The sequence below is a fragment of the Verruconis gallopava genome (assembly GCF_000836295.1).
Source record: "Verruconis gallopava strain CBS 43764 unplaced genomic scaffold supercont1.19, whole genome shotgun sequence".
NCBI classification, from domain to species: Eukaryota; Fungi; Ascomycota; class Dothideomycetes; order Venturiales; family Sympoventuriaceae; genus Verruconis; species Verruconis gallopava.
The window spans coordinates 387,411-402,045 of record NW_015622155.1 but is presented as its reverse complement, the minus strand read 5'-3'; the positions used below and the strand labels follow the sequence as shown (position 1 = coordinate 402,045).

Genomic DNA, 14,635 nt, shown 5'->3' with positions numbered 1-14,635 from the left:
TCAGCTCGTGCAAGGTATGCATAAGGAAATTGGAGTATGATGAACGTGCCGCAGGGGCTTTCATGGGGAACAAGAGCAACGCGATCCGGGGACGTGGTAGGCGCCGGCCACTGCTTGTGCATTTCGTCCTGCATAAGGGGACGGACGGACAGGAGATCCCACCAGCCTTGCAGATGTTTCACTATTGAGCCTCGCAAGGAGTCCCGTATCCTTGCAAGCACCCGATGCGGTTCTTGGAAGGGCAGCAGTCCAGAAAGATGGACGGGGACAGAAATTATGTCCCAGGTTTACCGACGCTTTTTTGATACGCACAGACGGTGGGTGTTTTGTCGAAAAGGCTGTGATCTGCACGCCATGTCCTAAGCCAGGCCCCCTCTTTCGGCTCAGCGGTCTTCTTTGGGGTATCTGCAAACAGATTCGCCTGGCCATTTTTTTTTTTCGTGTCGTGGTGTTCACGTATGCGCGTTACGTTCTCTCTCCTGGTTGAAGTTTGCGTGCTGCCAGCTCGGACTGGTTTCCTTCACCTTCGCAACTAAGCGTCGCCTTAACAGGATCTTGACCAGGAGTCATTGCCCTGCAGGAAGGATTTTGTGGGGGGAAAAGTCAAAGCATTAGAACTGCAAGCTGCAGGTATGGACGACAATAGGATATCAATCACTGTGTGTGGAGATGGCGGATGTGGTATGTATACACTGCCAATGAAGGCCTAAGGTACGGACCTAACGCCTACAACCAGGTAAATCGTCCATAACTCTTCGACTCGTCCGAGCGGAGTGGACATCAGAGTATGTGCATTTGGTGCTGCAAGCATTCCTCCATCAACGAGCATCCTAACACGTTGTTCGACAGTTACGACCCCACAATCGAAGACTCATACTCAGTCACTCGCCAGATCGACGGGCAAACCTACCAACTGAACCTGACCGACACCGCTGGCCAGGAAGAATACAGAGGCCTTTGGGCAGCGTCGAACCTCCGCAGCGACGCCTTCCTTCTCGTCTACGACATCACAAATGCCGCCTCGCTCGATTCACTCGACTACTTCCACCAGATGATCAGCATTGAGGAGGAGCAGAGGCTTGACAACGGAAGCGTCCCGCCCGTGAAGATCGTGGCCGGCAACAAATGCGATCTGAAAGAGAAGAGGGAGGTGACAAGCCAGCAAGGGCTGGAATGGGCAAGATCGCGCCAGTGCGGATTTATGGAAACGAGTGCCAGGGAAATGGTCAACATCGAGGAGACGTTTGCACGTACGTTAACCTTCAATGCTTCGCATGGACATGGCCTCCGATACTTACATGTGATCATAGTGATTGTACGACGCGTAGTTGAGGCACGAAGATTGGCCCTAAGCGGTGGTGCCCTCAACGTGGTCAGCGGCTCCCGAACGCTCCCCCTTGAACCTCTCAATGAGAAGCCAATACACAGCATAGACCCCGATGCGCTCAAAAAGAAAAATCAAAATTCCGGCTTTTGGAGCAAGTTGAAATGCTGGTAATTGCTATACCCAATGGATGGATCGACTCGTAAGGAAGATGACAGTAGCGAAACATGTATCATCATAATCACGGAGGAGATTGTTCGATACAAGGGTTGTAATATATTTTCTTGACGGCATGACGCTTGTATTACTCGTTTTTGCTGGATACCCATACGGCGTTTATTACATGGTCTCTTCCACAACACACACACACACACACACACACACACACAATGGCTTTTTGTTGAAGGAATCAATGGGACTGTTATGTGTTCGTGCAGGAGCACACTGTGTCTTCAAGGCGATTCACGGTCAAATGGTATATTCCTACGTTGTCATAGCGATGGAGAGATGATGTTCTCCCTAAACCAATCAGTTCTCTAGAAGCCTTGTCATGCTTCTGTTTCCTCAAAAAGATCTAGCAACAGTGAGTTCTCAAAAGCCTCCATATCCGGCTTCGTCATCTCATACGTCGCCTCAAAAGACATGATGCTCAGTTGTCCGAAGAATGGCTGCAAGATCCTGGTGGCAAGATCTCGCCTTGGAAGCAACTTCAGCTCTGACGCCTCTACGTCTTCGAGTCCGGACAACAGAGGCTCCAAGAAAGAACACCGCTTGCCACTCGAGGTACTCTCTTGACGCCAAGTTGTTCGATTTTCGAGCGACGTACTTCCCAGTGCCTCTGCTACCTCATCTGCAAGTGCAGCCGATGCGAAATTTGACGGTCTATATACGGCATCGATAGTATCCGTGATAAATAGCCATTCGTGTAGCTGAAAGTCGTCGAGATCCAAGGCAACAAGCAGATCAAGTACTTTGCAAGCCTGGAGCACTGATGCATTATTGTATTGTTCTGTGTCAGAGCTCTCTGGCAGCATTGACAAGATCGCGTTCTGTATCTCGGTATTGATGAGCGGCCAGAACGGGCTGAGATACACAGAAGAAGACCGCATGATTAAAGCGCGTATCACCATGAATATTTCTGCACGCGTGTTTGAAGACGGTGATGAAGTTGGAGTCGCAGTGAGAAGATCAGTCAACTTTTCTTCGATAGTGCGATATCTTTCAACGAAGGCATCTTCATCGCCCGCGAGTATGAGTGCAGCAATACGCCGCAAGTTAAGCTGGGTTTTACGATCTGCTTCGATCCTTGCCGAGCTAGCTCCGACACCAAAGACAATGCCTGCGGTCGTTGGAGCCGTCAACCTGCCTAGAAGTTCGGGCATCCGCTCTTTATCATTGACGACCAGTTGTCGTAAAATTGGTAAAATGTAGTTTTGCGATAGGTCAGCTGGGATGGCGAAGAATTTAGGGTCGTTGAGTGCATCGAGGACGTCCTTCCTCCATGCTTTTGCCCCTTGCGATATCTTGGTGAGCTGCAGCAGCAGCTCAAGGAATGACTGATCTATGTTTCGAGGAAATGCTTTCGCGCGAAGGGCGGGAGCGATAACATTGGAGGACACAATGTTGGTGGCAATGCTAATACGCTCATTGTCGTTCAGTATGATCGGCAGCTTTGATACCACGGAAGCTAGAGTTAGAGCGAAGTCTTGCTGTTTGGATATGGCCGTAGAGCCATTTGAACTGCTTCGCCCTTTGGTTATCGGTACTGAGCCAGAATCTTGAAGAAAGCCAGCTGGACCCAGCGCCGTAAATGTTGCTGTAAGAAGTTTCAAGAAAGTGTCCTATCTCATCGTTAGCTGGGCTCAAGCTCGGGCCTTGACTAACAGTTACTTACTCCAAGCTCCTTACGCATCTTCCGTTGCTCACCGAAGTTCGTGTTGTCAACCTTCTCTGCAATCAATGCGACAAAATTAAGAAGAAGTGGTAGAATCTGGCTGTAGTCGAGGGGATTGTTAAGGATATCCTTGAGGAACGCCATACAATCAGACCATATCTCATCCATAGCGTCATCCTCTATTGACTTGATATATTCCACCAGAAATCCTACTAGATCCGTCGCCGTAAGATTTGATGTCTTAATGTTCTCTCTAGTGTCATCATCGTTGATCCGTCTGTAGATCGCGTTAAAGATAGCTGGCGCGGTATACTTTGGTCGTGAACCGTTTAATACATTTAGAAGTTCTAAAACGTAAGACGGTTTGCAGTCGTCAGAGATCGGATTACAAAATAATTTGGCGAGCATTTCGAGGCATTCTAAAGCTTCCGCTGCAAAGAGATTCTCAAGGACTTTCAAAGCTCTTTTTCGAAGTCGCAGGGACGTGTAGGAGAACGAGGCTGCTGACAAAGTGGCTGGACTCAAATTCTGATGTCCATGCACCCCCCAGGTCCAAATTTGGAAACAGCTGCGAAGTGTATCCTGAAAACATAGCAGAACTGCGAGTCTATTGTTAGCTGTTGCGGCCCTCGTGGGCTGCTTGTCGATTTCTCCAGAGAAAAGACCTGTCATGTTGGACACGTTTCCAAAAAAGCCTTGTGGCTGTTCTGGGCTCTTCGTCATTGGTATCCTTGACTCATCTGAAATGAGCTTGTCATGAGCGGTAGCAAGGAGCTGCTCAAGACCATTGAGCAAGCTGATGATTGTTGGTTCCGGTGGTGCGTGTGCCACGTCTGGTTCAACGAAAGCTGACCGGAGGCCCTCAAAACAATCGCTAATCTGAGAGCAAAATACTTCAACAAGGGGAATCAAATTTTGGAAAAGGGTATCAGAGAGCAATGGAAGCACATTTCGAAGAAATGAAACCCATTCATCGAGGATGAGTCGACTCTCCGTCGACGAAAAGCCTAACTTGATGCACTCCACCAAACCCGGAGGCGGAAGCTGTTGAGCCGGAAAAGTCTCCTTCGAGTCGCTTTCTTTAGGCAGTAGGTTTTGAGAGTAAGTATGATTGTCACGAGAGAGTTTATTCTGGTGTGGAGATTTGGGCAGGCTTGCGGTGACGTTTCGCTGGCGCAACTTCAAGCAAGAGTTGATTGTGCTCAAAAACGAGGTTTGCAACTGTGGAGGAAGCACAGGAAGGTTAGAGTTAACCATAGCCAGCAGCTTATTCTCCAATTCAAGCTCCTTAAGCGGTGCAGAGAACGGTCCCTCGATAATGACTTGAATTGTATCCAAAGCGATCCGCTCCAAATCAGTCCGCATTTGTGCCCTTGAATTATAGTCTGCAGTTGCTAGTATATGCATGCATATCTGAATGAGCAATTCGTGAAGGGAAACTTCACTCTCATCGCCCATCGATGATGGCGTGAAAGGCTGGACCATCTCACTCGCAACTACAATCCAGGTATGCTCTGATGCTGCGTGGATGATTCGGTAGATATGGCGAAGATAAAATTCCCCTTCTTCTCTATCTCGCACTTGAAATTTAGTCCTTGCCTGCGTCTTGGGTTCGGATGCCGGCGCCTGATTCATGCATTTAAGATCACGGATATGGCTTGTCAATATATCGAAGACTTTCGGCAAGGACGGCAACTGTTGTAACCAGCTAGTTACGAATGCAGCTTCATCACTCCCCACATCTTCGAGCCAGTCAAGCATCACGAGTAGCGGTCTACTGAGAATAACAGATGTGTCCGACGGAATCATGAATGTGCCGCCAATTCCTGCGTAAGAACTCGTTCTACGAGGTACATTACGTTGTCCTTTATCCGCGGGTACGCTTTTCTCCTGCATCGAATGTGCCCAGAACACTGCAAACTTGCGACCCATCTCGCATCGATTTTTCTGTTGATGGAGTTTTGTTGTGAGTAAGTTGGTGATCGTGGCTTCAATACGTCTTGAAGTACCAGGCACGGATTCCAACTGCCAAAGTGAGCGAACAGCTTCAACATGGTATTTTGGTGTTAAAGGATCGAGGTGATCCCAGATCTGCCTTACAAGCAGATCATAAAAGGACATTAGTTCTTTCGAAGTTGTTAACGAAGTTCCCGAGGTCGCAGTGAGAATACTGCCTAGGGCGGCAGCGACAGCTTGCAGTTTCGGAAACTGCATAGACAGCTTGCAATCTGCTCGCAGAGCCTCGTGGAGAGTCTCCAAAGTCTGGCATTTGACAATGATACGGTCAGGGTCAGGAATGATCCTCAACAAACCACAAAGGACCCTGGCGCTAAGATCAATAAGTGCTGGGTTATTCAACTCGTCCCGTATGGTTCGAACGAATAGAACGATCGAGTGGCGAAGTAATTGCTCTCCGATCTCCTGTGGTGGCAAGGGTGGACTATCGTTTTCGATCATCCCCTGGTCTTCATCGTAGAACTTTTTGATCTTCGCGAATATCGAAGAGCTGTTGCGATCACGCTTTCCTTCTGTCTCGGTGGTTGAAGTGAATGCTCTTTGTGGAATAACTGATATAAGCTTTTCCAAAATGTCAAGAGCCGAAGTTTGTATCTCAATGTTGACCTGACTATCCTCCTGAGCGCCCGTTGACATCAGAATAAACAAAGCTGTCAGCGGCATGTGATAAATTATCATCTCTTCCTCTCGAAGATTAAAACGTTGCATTATGAATGCACAAAGACGGATACTAAACAATCTTTCCGACGGCGACTTTGAACCTGATCCCAAAGCGTCGTTAGCAAGCTCGACAACCTTCGCCCAAATCAGGCCACTTTCGACACCGTCGAAAAAATTGCTCGCACTCTTCAAAACTTCCTCCGCATCTCGCTTCGACGCACTTTCTTGGTATTTAAAGACGTTTATAAGCGCAGGGATGAAGATGTGAGGTATGAGAAGACCGCCAACTTCCCAGCGGTCCATCAACGAGAGACAAATGCGAAAGGGTCTTGCTCTTTCAGCTGCGGCCATGGTGTCCTTCTCAAGCAATGCAAGCACGCTTCTCGTCAATGCGCGTAAGCCGTACCTAGCAAAATACGCTGCATGATGCTGGGAGAGATCTACTGTTGGTGAAGCAATTTTTGATTCGGAAGGAAGCTCCGCCTTTTCGTCGTCTGTCTGTGGCTCAGGCCCTAAGAACCAGCTCCAGAGTCGGCGGTTCAGACTCATATCCCGACGAGAGACGACACCCACAGCGGCAAGCACTAAGCGATCCAAATCCGATGAAGGAACGGCATGCTGCAGCACGGCAGAGTGAAGCGGTAAATGCGACACTAGAAGGTCGAGGAAGCCTCTTTGGATGAGAACATGCTGGTCCGTGAGGCCTGATGCGAAAGATCGGATCAACAGCCCTGGTTCAGGAGAAAGAGCGGCTTGGGCATGGTAACTCAGGCTTTTCAGAGCTTGCTCCTGGCTAGAACTACGTTTTGTAGAGAAGCGTGGCAAGTGTCGTGTCAAATATGTAAGTGCACCTTGTCTACGTGACGGGTTCGTGATGGTCGCGAGGAAGAAGCATTGCCAGAAGAACGAGACAGAAGCGGTTGATTCCTCAGATCCTTCACTCTTGTCCGGATGCTGGGAGTCCCCAGGTGAAGCTTCTCTAAGAGTATTCAACACCTCCAGTACGCGATCAAAATCTTCACTTGTTTCGTCTTCCAGCCCTGGTAGCAGACATAGGATCACTGACTTCAATGCTGGTCTCAGCGCCCGTTCATCGACGCGTAGAATATGGTCTGTGAACAGCGAAAGGAACAAGGGTCGAACACTGAGCGATGCGAAAGAGAGGACGGAGGCGAGACCGGGAAAGTATATGTGGAAGTCACGGCTTAGGTTTGTTTGCTAGAAAAGTACCAGGTTCAGCATCATGCAACACTTGTACGGTACATGCTTGGAGTTACGTACGCCAATTATGGTAAACACAAACGAGTACACTTCCAGAGCTTTCTGGTGGACGCCAGAAGGCAGACTCGGCTTCAGGCATTGCGCGAGACGGGTCGCTATGAGATGTGCCTGTGGGATAGCATGGTTGTTTGGCGGGTTCGCTTGCAACGCCTTGAGTAGGCGGTTCAAGAAAGAGATGTAGTCAGCCCATTCTTGCTGGGCAGTATCGAACGAGCTGAGGGCACGCTCTACGGCCAGAGCATATCTACGGTAGTTTTTGTCTTTTGTGCCTGCTCCTGAATAGCAGTATTAGAGGTCAATGTGCGCGAAGAGCTGTCGCACGAAGGACGTACCATCCTCGCTGGTTTGCGTGCGGAATCTTTGCACTGGAGATACGCGACCGGTACTCGCAGGCGATGATGCGCGCAAGCCGCCCGGGTCAAAAGCCATTGTTATTCATGGACTTGCAACCATAATCTGGATTGCTTCGAGCTTCCCTGGTGTTCTGGCACTCTTGGGAGTTTGCAGACGTTTAGCGCTGACGTATCACATAGCAGCGGGCTAAGGCAGGCACCAAGTCCGGGCTCTTGGCATGCGGCTGAAGCCGTCAAGGAAAAAAAAAAAAAAAGGAAAGGCACAAGAAGCAACGCACAGTGTCACAGGCACATCACGACTTCATTCGTTACGCATTTCAAGGGCTTGGGCATCACAATCAGCGGAATGTGTTGAAATATATAACTTGTTGAATTCGCTCATGATAATACACAGGAGTCGGTCAAACGCTCTATCGGGGGCTATCTCTTCAAGCCAAAAGACGACCTTGTTATCTCGGTCGCAGACATTCCGTATACTCCAAGCTGATTCCTTCGGCTGGGATCTGAATGACCATCTGAATCTTCGAGCCATGATCCTTGAGTCGTGTGGTCGAATGGTTTCGCAGGCTGCTCGTTCAAGCTCTGATCGGTCTCTGTGACTTCCCAGTCCACGGTCTTTTCGATGCTTGATATGTTTTTATCGACAAGGCTGACGTCGCCATCGAGATTGTTGTCAGCAGGCTGTGATTTCCGTATGCTCCCGATGCCGTATGAACGGCTCCTTTTCGACGAGGTTGAACCCGTCTTCAGGTAATTTGATGTAAGGTGCGTTTTTGCTTTGTACACGAGTGGCCTGAGAGCAGGCACACAGCCGCAGATGATGCCCAAGTTTACCTCAACGGCAGTCCAGATCCATAGGTTGTAGCCCACCCAAGTGACATCGTAGGTCTCGTAAACTGTCAAGTGAGTATAATATAGTCGAAGGCAGCCGGCGACGACGACGACGGCGCCAAAGCCAAAGACGACCATGAGAATGATTCTCTGTGACAGCGGGAGTCGAAGCCTGGCCATGGTTGCCATAGGCAGTACATAAACAATAAAGTCGGCCGCGATACTGGTAGAAATCTGGCCCATGAGGGGCGGGCCCTCGTCTTCACAATGTCGGTTGTTGTCGAAGAGATCCCAGTACTTGCTAGCGGGGGAGCACTGCGTCCAAAGCACAATGTGAAAAATAACGTGGATCAAAATCACGTACACGATGCTGCACCATGTGAAGAAGCGAAACTTTGACTTTGGTGTCGCGATTCGAAGATAGCTGAGAAGGATCGATAATTTTGTCAAATTCGATGCCCACAGAAAGATCGTCTGTGCTGCGATCGAGATCTAGTTCCATGGTCAACTTCCGGGAGATCGTGTCGAGAACATCGTCACAAACCTTTCTGCCCGCAATGAGCTGCTCGTATTTTACGTCCCAGACGTGAAGGTCCCAGCCGTATCTCTGCGTTGCCAGTATCACGCATGCTGTCACGCCTGTCGTGCATATCTTTCATCTCTGGTTAGGCGAATGCTTCCTCGACGTCCGAGTCGGATGCTGGGTACATACTGCGGCGATTATCATGATCCAATCATCCCACCAGGTCCTCCTCAACATCACCAGTCGCACGTACATTCGCAACACCAACACGATCCATGCTAAGGATATGAATATACATTCGATGATCAGCAGCGCGGGTCCTCTGGTCACTGGGTCCACGTAATTTGCGGGCGGCCAGGTCGCTATGACAGAAAGTGGCGGGGATCTCATTGTGGGAGACGAAGCGACTGCCGCGAGGCTCAGGCACGCTCAAAGGGCGGCCTCCAGGCCTTTTCTCGTTGTTCTTTGATACTTGGGATGGGTGAAAGAATTCAATGGCGAGCCAAAACAAGCCAGGAGAACGAACATTGGCAGCTGGGACTTTTGTACGTCTCACTTCACCTCACTACTGGCTCTGGAGGATGCGGATGCCGGGGTCGGGAACCCCTGCAAGACTACCACGCTGCACGCCAGCTTAAATGGGCAGATCCAAACTCTGGAACGCGTTGAATGACTCGGGTCCCAATGCGCCCGTGTGGGACGGTTGGGGCTGGACATGAGGATGCTCGAAGCGAACGAGCATTGCGTGTGAGCCACAATCGACCCATGGCAGGGCCGTCTTCCGTCCGACGGCCCACTTGCTGCCACAAGCGATTGCCCGCAGCCGGCAGCAGTCGTCTTCGCCGTCGCATCAACAGCGATGATTCGCCTCAACAGTGCTCACGCGTTCTTTCAGCCGTGGGCGGACCGCCTGGGCCGGGATTTGCCAAGACCGAGCGCGCGCCGATGCTGCCGTCTGACAGATCGGCCGTAGCCTGAACGTCGTTGCGCAACCAGTGCGGCCGTAGCGCCGCCATAGTACAAGCAGGCGTGCCACCGTAAATGCGGCCGCACAAGGGCAAGCAGCCGTCCCTTTGTGGCAAAGACCGATCCGGCTGAGATTCTTCATGGGATCGAAAGGGTCTTCATGACATGTTGCGAACCAGATGGCTGCATGACGAAGCGCACGGCAGTCGACGCACACGTGGTTGCCGACCCAGCGTGGTTGTGAAAACTCCGTAATTCACATTGCTATTTGCCGACCGTTGTTGCTCTTTGCTAGCACTCGCACTCACACGCGTTCAATAACGATGGTCGTGTCCAGCATTCGCTGGTGCCGTACCTGTGCTCGTGCAAGGTGGATGAGCGTGCCGATTCTGAGCATCTTCCAACATGGCCGCCACGGCCCATATTTCTGCCAAAATATCTCAACATGAAAGAATCCACTCTTGGTGAGGCGAAGACGCTCCAGACGTCAATTATGTGCGGCTCATTGAAGCCTCTATCACCAAGCTACGGAGAGGCATTCCGGTCTATCGAAACCTCATCAAGCCGATCGTACGACGCTTTTCCAAATCGAGTCGGCCAGCAGGACTCAATGCGCAGACAAAGCCCCCGCCTGAATCGCGTGTCAAAATCCGATCACACAATCGCCCTGGAATCACAGCACTAAACACAGACAGTCGTCGTGAGCTGCGGGTGGATCGCGGAAGTCTGTCCCGCCGACCGGCGCGAATAGGCAAAGCCTCTTTCCCTTTACATGAGTGCCACTGGTCCTCGTGGCGAGGCAGAATGGACAGTTGACAGTTCTGCCACAGCAGCGGATGGTTCAACGTGGTCAAAAGTACAGCGAAGACTGTCGTGCTGGGCCGTCGCAGGCTCATGCTTGCGCAGCTGCATCGTGCAGCCTCTCTGCCGTGCTTGCCCCTGACCGAAACTTCCGCTGATTTGCCCATGAATCGACAAAAAACTCAACTCCCCTACTGTGAGGCCGGAAAGATTGCGCACCTTCAGAAACTCGGTCAGTGCTCTAGCATGTATTCAGTACTAGTTCAGGACGATCTACATGCCTTGATTCCGTCCCGGCTTCATTAACTTCGAGCATTAATTTCAACACGCGCGACAACGGGTCGATCTTAGTTGTAGGCAAGGGAGACCCGAACAAAGAGCACTCAAAAGCCTTGTCAGATTGTTCTTATTCGTCGAAATGGGATGCGACAGTTTCTTCAATAGCATTCTGTGCCACTGCAATAATCCAGATCGAGAGTCGTCCACGACTCGGGTCTTGGGGAAACTGGTTATTGAAAGTTTGATGAAAAATATCCCTTATCGAAGTTTTTGGTCAAGTGCAGGTCAACATACCACCTTCGCTTTGCGGCTCCATTAAAGGCGAGAAAATTCCGTCCGTCTGACCTGTCTATCTTTGTTGCCACTTTAGTAAGATCTGCATTGAATAGTCAAAGATTCTTGTCAGAACTTTTTCCAAGCCACATGTGCGAATCAATGCTCAGCACGACCATCGGCAGCCTCCGCGTCACAGGCATGCGATTATCGCAATTACCATTTCTACACGGAGCATTCCGTAGTCATGACCGCGTTGTAAAGATGAAGATTTTCTTGGGCAGGAGCTTAAATTCAGCAGCAAATATTGTAGATAGCCTCGAAAATTATCTCGTTGAACTGGCAGGCTGTCACCACGTATGCGTGTCCACATGCAACATCTTCAGTCACCACAATGCAGAGCCGAAATATCAAAAGGCCTTGATTTTTCTGACAAATGCGACTCCATATTCTGGATTTTCCTGCCAAATAATGCGCTTAAACCGGTCATGAACAGTCTTTCGAAGACTGATTCCACCTTGGCCACTTCGAGCGGGCTCCTTCAGTTGCAAGCGAAGCTATCACATGTGGTACTTAACCGCGGGTATCATCCCATATTTGGTCCACAATCCGGGACATGGTTACCTACTCACCAGCATGTTCCCCAGATGATCACCGCTTAAGCAGCGAGCAATGCAGGCACACCGCATCGCCTCGCCCAAAGCAGACTGAGAAGACGGCGCTCACCCTGCTGCCACGCGAGAATTGGTACAACGTTGAATGAAGAGTCGTCGTGGTTGGTTTCAAGGCCAAGAAATCCTGGCCTTGATCTACGGCTGACGTTATGCTACGAGAGGGATAGAGGCCCATGACACACTCAAAACGGCCAAGAGAAGGACCCTATGCGTGTTGTACTGTGTACGCATTGCTCCAACGCTATGTCTGATGTTGGATGAGCGTCGTGGTACACGTGACTAAAACTTGTGGCAAGGAATGCGCCAGATGACTTCGTATCAAGGGCACAATGCAGTCCGCGAGTCGCAGCAAGTCAACTCGTGCCAGTTGACGCTGAGAAAGGCGAGCAATGCTGTAAGCAATCCTGTGGGCAGCACTGCGACTTCGCAGCTTCGTTGCCGAGACTCGTTTCCATCTCCCGAGGGCAAAACCTTGGCTTGTGATTTCCAGCCCACGAAAAACGCCAGATTCGAGGCTTTGAGGACGAACGTCTGCCACTCGCTTTGTTGCGACGGCACTGGAACAAGATTGGAACGCCTTCCCGATTGTGCTTCATCTACCAAACTTTCCTTTCGAGCACACGCACCGTCCTCTCCGACAAGTCCCAGACCGTCTGGGGTATATGGCCAGCCACCGAGGGGCCCCGGTGTCATCTAGCATCGGTGGTTGTTAGAATTCGGGGGCTACCCATTTCCTCGGATCTGGCGCGAACTAAGTCACGAGTGCCAGACGAAATGTCATAGACCGTATTCCTTTACCGATCTCCCTCATATGCAGGCAGTTCGATAGGGCTCAAATTTCATGGATGAAGACTAGAACCCGCCACATCGGTGGGATCGTATGTAAAATCAAACGCCTGCGGAGTGGAAATTGCCCCTCGTTGCCTTCATAACTCCTTTTTCAATTTACGTTCCATGCCTGGTACACAACGCGCTCGCATATTCATATTGGCTCGCCCTACGTAAGATCATGCGCACTGGAGGCCTTTCCCCGTGTTCGTAGTCTAGATTCTGCAGTCAATCGAAGATTGCATCCAACTTCATCAAATTTCGCTCTTTTATTGAAATTGATATGCTATGGCAGTGTTGAGAACATCATCACCCGTCATCACCAGGAAAATCTTCGGCTTTCACAAACTGAAGTTCCTGATCACTGGAAATCGGTGGCATTTCTTGACCGCATGTTTCTTATTCTTTCGTGGAGGGAAATCAGCCTTTGGATCGTGTGACGAGACTCTGTGATCAATTCCAGATACGGTTTGAAATGCAACAACCCTATGCAGTCATCTCACATTAAGACAATTCCAGTGATGGTATCGATGGGCTGGCTATGCTGGAGCACTCGTACATCGAAACTGGCTCTTTCCGAGTAGCCTATAGCTAACAAGCGGCGAGCTTTCCGTGTCACACACCTGCTTAGTCACGATTAACGAGCAGTTTTGCGCATAAAAGGGACAGGTATCCAGGAATTCGATTCCAGTGCGAGCTAGTTACCACTTTGACATGTAGCTGCTGAATACCTATTGGTACAGAGAGCGAAAAACTCAGATCTTGATCTTCGCATTGTCAGGTTTTAATCCATTCAATAACTGAGCGAGCGACACTCTCTAGGCTTAAATAACAGAAATGGTCTCAATGAAAGACAACATCAGGGCGGTTGTACACGATGTTACAGATCACTCGCTTCGGCTCGAGAGCCAAGAAGTACCGATTCCATCTTCCAATCAATACCTGATCCGTACGCAGGCGGTAGGCATCACGAAAGGAGAGTTACAATGGCCCGAGCCCGGTTCTCTCTCTAGACCGATTCCAGGCTTCGATGTGGCTGGAACCGTGATCAAGTCACCCTCAAACGAATCTAAATTTCAAAGTGGTGACAATATTTACGCCTTGACAGCATTTGGTCGCCCTGCAAACGCACGAGAAATCACCCTAGTTGACGAAGGCGAGATTGCAAGCATGCCAATCGGTCTGAGCTTCGAAGAAGCTGCAGCAGTTCCAATGAGCGCCCTGACTGCAAAAGAAGCACTTTTTGACAAGTTCGGACTCGTATGTGAAGCAAACAGCGCTAAAAACAGGGACAAATCCCTTTTGATCATTGGTGCTAGCGGTGCTGTCGGAATCTGGGCTGTTCAGCTTGCGAAATGGTCTGGAGTCGGTCGGATCGTGGGCATGTGCGGTCCAGACAACGTAGACTTTGTAAAAGGAATTGGAGCAGGCTCGGTCATCAACTATCGAGAGCTCAGTCTAGCCGACTGGGTGGCACGCGGTCGATCAGATGCTAAGTTCGACTTCGTGTTGGATGGTGTTGGCGGACCGGTTTTGAGCGACGCATGGACAGCAGTGAAGCCGAATGGCCACTTGCTGTGCATCGTGCACCCAATTGACGGCTCGAGACCTGAGATAGGTGTTAGCGAGGGAGTAAAAGGAACATTTTTCATTGTCCAGCCAAACGGAGAGCATCTGGCAAGGATCACTACCCTTATCGAGGAGAAGGTTGTCAGGCCGTTTATCGATGGGGTGTACACGCTTGACAACTTCGAGCGAGCTTTTAATCGAGCTGAAAGCGGTCATGCAAAAGGGAAGGTCATTTTGAAGATGCAGTAGTAAGCATATACACCTTTCAGTGGCTCGGCATGGAATTTGTTGTGATGTATTCGGTACGTAATTAACGTCTGGAGACTTTGTTTGCATGATGATTCTTGACGCACAACTTGAGCA

At 50.1% G+C, this 14,635-nt stretch overlaps 6 protein-coding genes across 6 annotated transcripts; 3 read left to right on the top strand and 3 right to left on the bottom strand.

Moving 5' to 3' along the window:
- Positions 1-428: 428 nt before the first annotated feature.
- PV09_05940 (uncharacterized protein) lies at positions 429-1,706 on the top strand. The gene is made up of 4 exons (XM_016359510.1): positions 429-681; positions 737-785; positions 850-1,250; positions 1,311-1,706. The coding sequence occupies exons 1-4, from the start codon at positions 633-635 to the stop codon at positions 1,496-1,498; spliced, it is 687 nt and encodes a 228-aa protein (XP_016212759.1). The 5' UTR covers positions 429-632; the 3' UTR covers positions 1,499-1,706.
- On the bottom strand, positions 1,684-7,661 carry PV09_05939 (uncharacterized protein). The gene is made up of 4 exons (XM_016359509.1): positions 7,508-7,661; positions 7,176-7,450; positions 3,219-7,112; positions 1,684-3,165 (listed from the first exon to the last, which is right to left on the bottom strand). The coding sequence occupies exons 1-4, from the start codon at positions 7,602-7,604 to the stop codon at positions 1,873-1,875; spliced, it is 5,559 nt and encodes a 1,852-aa protein (XP_016212758.1). The 5' UTR covers positions 7,605-7,661; the 3' UTR covers positions 1,684-1,872.
- A 214-nt stretch (positions 7,662-7,875) lies between these two features.
- Positions 7,876-9,482, bottom strand: PV09_05938 (uncharacterized protein). The gene is made up of 3 exons (XM_016359508.1): positions 9,072-9,482; positions 8,904-9,011; positions 7,876-8,851 (listed from the first exon to the last, which is right to left on the bottom strand). The coding sequence occupies exons 1-3, from the start codon at positions 9,270-9,272 to the stop codon at positions 7,949-7,951; spliced, it is 1,212 nt and encodes a 403-aa protein (XP_016212757.1). The 5' UTR covers positions 9,273-9,482; the 3' UTR covers positions 7,876-7,948.
- Positions 9,483-10,058: 576 nt separating this feature from the next.
- Positions 10,059-12,748, top strand: PV09_05936 (uncharacterized protein). Its single transcript, XM_016359506.1, has one exon. It carries the CDS (start codon positions 12,174-12,176, stop codon positions 12,570-12,572), a length of 399 nt encoding a protein of 132 aa, XP_016212755.1. The 5' UTR covers positions 10,059-12,173; the 3' UTR covers positions 12,573-12,748.
- On the bottom strand, positions 10,096-11,164 carry PV09_05937 (uncharacterized protein). The gene is made up of 2 exons (XM_016359507.1): positions 10,931-11,164; positions 10,096-10,868 (listed from the first exon to the last, which is right to left on the bottom strand). Exon 2 carries the CDS (start codon positions 10,814-10,816, stop codon positions 10,394-10,396), a length of 423 nt encoding a protein of 140 aa, XP_016212756.1. The 5' UTR covers positions 10,817-10,868; positions 10,931-11,164; the 3' UTR covers positions 10,096-10,393.
- Positions 12,749-13,350: 602 nt separating the features above from the next.
- PV09_05935 (uncharacterized protein) lies at positions 13,351-14,634 on the top strand. The gene has a single exon (XM_016359505.1). It carries the CDS (start codon positions 13,541-13,543, stop codon positions 14,519-14,521), a length of 981 nt encoding a protein of 326 aa, XP_016212754.1. The 5' UTR covers positions 13,351-13,540; the 3' UTR covers positions 14,522-14,634.
- The last annotated feature ends 1 nt before the right edge of the window (position 14,635 follows it).

Bases quoted from the DNA above. Each gene is read 5' to 3' on its own strand.
- PV09_05940 (XM_016359510.1), top strand. From the start codon at position 633: ATGGACGACAATAGGATATCAATCACTGTGTGTGGAGATGGCGGATGT. The intron at 682-736 runs GTATGTATACAC...GCCTACAACCAG, and splicing joins GTGTGGAGATGGCGGATGTG to GTAAATCGTCCATAACTCTT. The intron at 1,251-1,310 runs GTACGTTAACCT...ATGTGATCATAG, and splicing joins CATCGAGGAGACGTTTGCAC to TGATTGTACGACGCGTAGTT.
- PV09_05939 (XM_016359509.1), bottom strand. From the start codon at position 7,604: ATGGCTTTTGACCCGGGCGGCTTGCGCGCATCATCGCCTGCGAGTACC. The intron at 7,451-7,507 runs GTACGTCCTTCG...ACTGCTATTCAG, and splicing joins CACGCAAACCAGCGAGGATG to GAGCAGGCACAAAAGACAAA. The intron at 3,166-3,218 runs GTAAGTAACTGT...ACGATGAGATAG, and splicing joins AGATGCGTAAGGAGCTTGGA to GACACTTTCTTGAAACTTCT.
- PV09_05938 (XM_016359508.1), bottom strand. From the start codon at position 9,272: ATGAGATCCCCGCCACTTTCTGTCATAGCGACCTGGCCGCCCGCAAAT. The intron at 9,012-9,071 runs GTATGTACCCAG...CAGAGATGAAAG, and splicing joins GGATCATGATAATCGCCGCA to ATATGCACGACAGGCGTGAC. The intron at 8,852-8,903 runs GTTTGTGACGAT...CCATGGAACTAG, and splicing joins AGCTCATTGCGGGCAGAAAG to ATCTCGATCGCAGCACAGAC.
- PV09_05937 (XM_016359507.1), bottom strand. From the start codon at position 10,816: ATGGGCAAATCAGCGGAAGTTTCGGTCAGGGGCAAGCACGGCAGAGAG.
- PV09_05936 (XM_016359506.1), top strand. From the start codon at position 12,174: ATGCGCCAGATGACTTCGTATCAAGGGCACAATGCAGTCCGCGAGTCG.
- PV09_05935 (XM_016359505.1), top strand. From the start codon at position 13,541: ATGGTCTCAATGAAAGACAACATCAGGGCGGTTGTACACGATGTTACA.